Source organism: Palaemon carinicauda, chromosome 4 (genome assembly GCF_036898095.1).
Source record: "Palaemon carinicauda isolate YSFRI2023 chromosome 4, ASM3689809v2, whole genome shotgun sequence".
In the NCBI taxonomy this organism is placed as follows: domain Eukaryota; kingdom Metazoa; phylum Arthropoda; class Malacostraca; order Decapoda; family Palaemonidae; genus Palaemon; species Palaemon carinicauda.
This window is the reverse complement of record NC_090728.1, coordinates 133,199,085-133,206,696: the sequence shown is the minus strand read 5'-3', so window position 1 is coordinate 133,206,696 and position 7,612 is coordinate 133,199,085. Positions and strand designations below refer to the sequence as shown.

The 7,612-nt window shown below is 34.6% G+C and overlaps 1 protein-coding gene across 1 annotated transcript; it reads right to left on the bottom strand.

Annotated features, from left to right (window-relative positions):
• Positions 1-632: 632 nt before the first annotated feature.
• LOC137639668 (protein FAM200C-like) lies at positions 633-1,244 on the bottom strand. The gene has a single exon (XM_068371920.1). It carries the CDS (start codon positions 1,242-1,244, stop codon positions 633-635), a length of 612 nt encoding a protein of 203 aa, XP_068228021.1.
• Between the last annotated feature and the right edge of the window lie 6,368 nt (positions 1,245-7,612).

The window sequence follows — 7,612 nt, the reverse complement described above, 5'->3', positions numbered from 1 at the left end:
CCCGTTGGATTTTAATTTATAGGCCACAATTCGGTTGATTCAAGCAAAATTTTCATCCCAAATGGACACTCCGAAATACAGTGGAGCCTCTACATACGGTCTTAATTTCTTCTGGGAACTGCTTTGTATGTTAAAACAATCGTATGTTGGAGCAAATATTTCCATATGAATACACTGTGATTTGTACAATTCGTTCCACAGCCCAAAAACCTATGATAACTCCTCAATATATTGCTACACATAATTGCACACAACATTAATATAATTGCATTATGCAAAAAGATGTAAAAAAGAATAACAAAAAAGAGATAATAAATAAAAAATGGGTTTTTATAGTCACTTTACCTTAGAACAGTATTTTCCAGCCTTTTCCAACCCTAGCATCCCCTGTTGTCATGCCTAAGCAGTCCAGCTCCCCCTAATTATCTTAACTATTAATATCTTATTACTAGGTAACTAGAAGGATAAAGAATGTGAAGTTTACTGTTTGATCAATTCTATTTTGTTCATTCCTTAAAACTAACACTAAATACCAATATTGTTTATAAAAGAAATAAAAAGAAAATGAGAAAAAATGAAATTGAATGGATTTAAATATGTACAACTGGGTAATCAATCATAATGTACATACATCAATGTGATTTTTGCTGTTGCTTATATGCAACTAGTTTTTCAATTTGAGGCCTTGTGTTGGCCAGAGCCACCCTCATATCATGAAGCAACCCAATTTGAAGTCGGTTCTGGGCAGTAGTTTTGATTTGGAGCATGGTGGAAAAAGCCTTTTCACAGAGGTAGGTAGTTGGAAATGGGATGATAATTTCTACCAACTGATGACACGAGAAACCTGACAGTGGTAGGGTGCGAAATTTTGTTTGACACCCCATGTTCACCTGCAGATCAATAAGCTCCTCCTTTAGGTTATCATCATCTTCCATATCTGCCAAAGAGGGCTGCTGTATCCATTCTGGAAATGAATGATCCATGGGAAAGTATTGTGCCATAGTGGTCTCAAGGAGTTTGAGGTGAGTAACAATATTTTCTACAAGCATTGGCGGGATTGTCTTGTCTCCAGGTTTTTCATCCAGGATAGGAAAGCTTCCCACATTTCCTCCCGGAATTCGACGCTTCCACAGTGATATTTTCTTCTTGAAGGCTTCTACCTTCTCTGTGCAATCAATATTATTAACAAACATGCCTTGCATGGACAAGTTGAGATCATTCAGATGACCGAAAATGTCTACCATGTAGGAGATGGAGAAAATGAAAATTTTGTACTCAAAATTGTCAGCAAAATCACTCTGATACTCTCGGAAAATATTGCAATCTCATCAACAAGCTCTGCAATACGTGTCAGCCTTTTTCCATGGGAGAGCCATCACACCTCAGTGTGGAAGAGAAGCTCCTGATATTCACTTCCCATCTCCTCAAAAAATATCTTTAACACTCTATGGTTTAAAGCACGTCCCCTGATGTAATTGACAACTTTAACACAGACGGACTGAACTTCTTTGAAATGAGATGGCAATGTCTTTACCGCCAAAGCATGGCGATGGAGTACACATTGCTTCGTAATGATATCTGGTACCCTCTCCTTCACTAGAGCAGCAAATCAAGACTTATTCCCCAGCATAGATGGGGCACCATCTGTGCAGACCGATCCTACCTTCTCCTTGATCTGATGCTTCTGAAGGAATTCGTCCAAGAGTCAGAATACATCTGCTATTTTAGTTTTTGTCTATAAAGCTACATAGAAGAGGAATTCCTCTTTAATCTCACCATTTTTCATGTAACGGGTATACACAATCAGTTTACTTAGGTTGGAAAAATCAGTTCATTCATCCAACTGCAGACTAATGCGGGTAGGACTTGCTTGAATCTCCTCTGCAATTTGGTCCAAGATTTCGAAACTTATATCTTCAACTCTTCCTCCAATGATATTATTGGACAAAGGCACATCCTTAATTTTCTTGGCTGCATCTGTTCCCAAAATTAACTCAGCCATCCGAATAGTACATGACTTAATAAAATTTTCTGGACCCGAGTGCGAAGCCTTGGCCCTAATGCACTGGTATGCCATTTCATATGAATCTTGTTGAAGGGGTTTCTGCACTGGCTTGAATCCAAGTTGGGGTAGTGTACTGTTCTTTTCATATCTAGCCCTCTTCGCCTGCAAGGCCTCGAGAGACTGTTCATGATCTGTGGTTGGATGCTTCAACTGGTGGTCTCGGAGTCTTGCAGGCTTCAAATTTGAGTTGCAAATGATAAAATGGTAAGTCATACACTCCGCCAGGTCTGGTCCTCCCTTATCGTCAAGCAATGCAGTCAAACATTATTTGACATATTATTCACTCCATTTGCATGTCTATGGCATGGCAGATTCGCATAAACGAAGAGGAGGATTCTAGCAAAAAAAAGCAACTATGAAACTTTAATAAATGACATTAAGAAATAAAGAAACAGACTCAGATTAACATTAAAACATAATGCTATTATCGGTTAGCCTTTTCACTACTACTACCCCCAAAAGGGTAATCTAATTAAGAAGAAAAAATCGAGGATAGCTTCCCAATCCTTTCTATAATTATATGGATTTAATTATGGATGGCGGGTTTGGGAGGGGTAAAGAATTAGATGGGGTTACGGGAGGAGAAATAAGAAGATATGGGAGGAAGGAAAGCAGAGTAAAAAAAAATATATTATACAAGAAAAAAGCAGCAAGTTTAAATAAAAAAAAAAGAAAGTGGGAAATAGAGTCCAAGGTTGCCTTGTGTCCGGATTTCTCAGACGTGTACTGGATTTAGTTGTCAAAATCATCGTCCGAGGGAAACGTAAAAAATTCTCCAAATGTCCGAAATTTCTTCTTTAATGATGATAATAGATATATGAAATTGAAATAACAACAACAACCACAACAATAACAACAGCAACAAAAAATAAACATGATTTGAATGAATAAATTTATATATATATATATATATATATATATATATATATATATATATATATATATATATATATATATATATATATATATATATATATATATACATACATATATATATATATATATATATATATATATATATATATATATATATATATATATATATATATATATATATATACATATATATATATATATATATATATATATATATATATATATATATATATATATATATATATATATATATATATATATATATATATATATATATATATATATATATATATATATATATGTATATATATATATATATATATATATATATATATATATATATATATCCATATATATATATATATATATATATATAAATATATATATATATATATATATATATATATATATATATATATATATATATATATATATATACATATATATATATATATATATATATATATATATATATATATATATATATATATATATATATCTACATATATATATGTATATATATATATATATATATATATATATATATATATATATTTATATATTTATATATATATATAAATACACTGTGTATATATATATATATATATATATATATATATATATATATATATATATATATATATATATATATATATATATGTGTGTGTGTGTGTGTGTATATATATAAATACACTGTATGTATACACTGTATATATATATATATATATATATATATATATATATATATATATATATATATATATATATATATATATATATATATATATATATGTTTACATAGGATGCATACATACATACATACATACATATACATATTATTTACACACACACACACACACACACACACACACACAGTATCTGTGATGCAGCCAAAGACCTAATGAAGAAAGAAGAATGCATCTATAGTAACTATATTGAATATAATTTTTATATATCAGCCTCGAGGTTAGTTAATTTTTCTCTCATTCGAATTATTTTTACGCGCACACACACATATAATGGTTGCTCTTACAAACGGCATTTTTTCACAACCCTGGAAGGGGGGGGGGGGGGGGGGGGGCGGGGTTCAAGAGTGAACCGTCCGAAATTTCGACTGTTCAGATATGGCAACCCTAATAGAGACTGGTTGTTGGCCTAAACTAGTGATAGGAGATCTGATTGCTCTATTTTAAGGTATTCTTACCTAAAATTGAAACCCTGCATGTGGTGTGTATGTTCCAAATTTATGTATAAATTGAAAACTTGTAAAGAATAGACGTATGTGTGTGTACCCTACATACTGATGGCTAACTTCGTTTTATTTTTCTTATTATTTCTCAATTCTTGCACACTCATATTTCTTACTTTTGACAAGAAACTATCATGTTAAAGGATGACATATTCATTTCAGATAAAGAATCAACATAGAACAACCAGTTAACTGTAATATATCTAATTCATGAAAAATAATAAGCCAAATGACAATATGCTCACTGATTCAAAACATAGCCTACCCTCGTGGTACGAAGCCACTCGCCTCTGATACCAGGGTTCCAATATTCTAGTCTTTCAATACTATAGTATTGAAAAACTTCCTCACTTCTTTTACAGATAATAATATGAAGCGATACATGAGAGAGAGAGAGAGAGAGAGAGAGAGAGAGAGAGAGAGAGAGAGAGAGAGAGAGAGAGAGAGAGAATACTTTCCAATGGAAATCAAATGGAAATCAAAGATAGTCTTCGTTATGCCGACAAAACTCAAATATGTAGGAGCTGTACTGCTATGTTGCACTGCGTCTGAACAACTACAGTAATACTCTCTGGCTACCACTGGTCCCACAGTCTCGCCACTTTCATGTCAGATACAAACAAGTACCAAACAGGTACTGCAGAATTGGTCTCGCCTTGCTAGGAAGTGATATTTTACCGTCATGTGTGTATCGCTTCCCAGCACCCGCAATAATGCTAGCACTCCAGGTTGGGAAACGCTGCCTTAGAGACAGGCCAACCCAGGTGTAGGAATTGCTATGCAGAAGGAGATGGAAGGTAGGCAAGGACGTAGAGATGGTGACTGAGATAACGTACCGTAAATTACTCTACCTTACACTACGTGAACTTTAACCTAACTTAGCTAATTTATTTTTTATTTATTTTTTTTTTTATTTTTTTTTTTTTTTTTTTTGCTTTTCATCATTTTCATTCGATTCTGTCTTAGTTTTCCTTGCTTCACTTTCTTTCTCTTCATCACGATCACTAGACAGCTTCGTAGATATTTTAAAGAAATTGTCGAGAGAAAGTTGCTTGTATGGCTTTTCAGAATTTTTCTAAAATGAGTTAAACAAACATAATCGAATTGCGAAACTACACAGCAAACATGAAGTTTCCGTAGGTGATGCTTATCAATGAAATCAACTTACCTTTTATATATATATATATATATATATATATATATATATATATATATATATATATATATATATATATATATATATATATATATATATTTACATTTTTATTCTTAATTATTTTTTATTTTCATCACTTTCATTCGATTCAGTCTTACTGTTCCATGCTTCACTTTCTTTCTCTTCATCACGATCACTAGACCGCTTCGTAGACTTTTAATAGAAACTGTCGACAGAAAGTTGCTTGGCACAGCCTTTCAGAATTTTTCTGAAATGGGTTAAACAAACATCATCGAATTACGAGACAACACAGCAAACCTGAAGTTTCTGTGGTTGATGATTATCAATGAAATCAACCACGTGTTTATGATACGCCAACATCTGTTTGTGATCTACCTCGGCGATGTCCTCCGACACACTAAACTGCGCTTGAAACTCAACATTCTGCATGGGTTGCAGCTCCTTAAGTTCCTCGGTGGTGAGCTCTTCATGATACTCATCGACGAGTTCGGTGATGTCATCTTCATCGACCTCCAGACCCATGAAATTGCCAAGAATATAATCTCTTCTACGTCTTCCTTTACGGAAAGCACAGGTTCATGATCGGGTTCAAAACCTTCAAAATTTCTTGGAGTAACAGCATCAGGCCAAAGCTTCTTCCAAGCTGAATTTAGTGTCCGACAAGTTACTACCTCCCAAGCCTGATCTATGATCTTCATGTAGTGCATGATATTGAAATGGCTCATCCAAAATTCCCGCAAAGTTACGTTGGTGCTTCTAGTGACATTAAAGCACTGCTTAAATAAGTGCTTGGATCAAAGCTTCTTAGAATTAGAGATGACTTGCTGGTCTATGGGTTGGAGGATAGGGGCGGTGTTCGGTGGAAGATACAGGACTCTGATGAATTTGAACTGGTCAATATCATCTTTGAGTCCAGGGGGTGAGTGGGAACATTATCCAAGCAAAGCAAGCCCTTTAAAGGCAAGTTCCCCTCCTGAATATACTTCTTGACAGCAGGGCCGAAAACTTGGTTTACCCATTCAACAAAGAAATCCCTAGTAACCCAAACCTTATAATTAGCATGCCACAAAACATGCAGCATATCTTTATTGATTCTATGTGCCCTAAGTACCCTAGGGTTTTACGGAATGATAAACCAATAACAACTTTATTTTTCAGTCCCTGCTTGCGTTGGCACATACGGCAATAGTCAACCAATCCTTCATAGGCATATGTTAAGGCATTTTCTTTTCTTCAGCGGTGATATATGTTCGACTAGGCAAACTTCTTAATAAAATTGTTAGCAGCCTTGGTGTCCAAACTAGAAGCCTCTTCGTGCCGAACAACTGAACTAATTCGGGTCCGTCTCTTAACTTTCTAGAACCAACTGCGAGACGCCTTGAATGCCTCCGTTGTAGGATCGGTTGAACTCTCCCCCGTGTCACCCCTAGAGCCCGTCACCTTCAAGTCACAATAGATAGCGTTCCATCTCTTCCAGGGTAGGGCTACGACGTTTAGAAATAATATTGATCCCCTTTGATGGTTTGACTTTTTTAATGTCTGCCTTCTGCTTGATGATCTTCGAGATTGTAGACATATTCCAGCCATATTGTTTAGCTAGATCACTTACACGCACATTGCGCTCATGTTTTTCTATAATTACTTGCTTTATTTTTAATGAAAGCAATGACTTCTTCCTTTTCTCACTACTACTACTACCTGTACCGAGACTAAGCTTATTAGGACCTATGATTATATGTAAAATAGAAAATAAAACGTGAAAAAAGGAAGATAATAAGCACTGTTAATAATGGACCGAACAGAAGACAATCATACGATGTGCACGAGAACAAAGAACTGACCGAGGCAACACTCAATGGCGTCCCTCCGACCTGCTGCCGTCTACCAGCGTAAACAAGAAATTATGACCGACGCTTTGAGAAAATTCTATGCGTATGATCTACGTCGTAAGTTGGAGCATGACTTCGGGTGTCGAGACGAAAATTTGATCATATTTTACTTTGGGTGTTGGAACAATCGTATGTAAAGACAATCGTATATAGAGCTTCCACTGTAAATTCAATTAAACCATTGTGCAAAGGTAGATCCCTCTGATGTCCGTGCCATGGAAGTGGTGCCTCTGAATTAACGTAGTTAGCTCAGTTTCTCCACTGAAGTTTTCCTTTTGCAAAGTTTCCAGCCGAAAATTTATTCCATTTTATTCGACGTGTAACAGACATGGATTGTTTGCAAAAATAAATATATA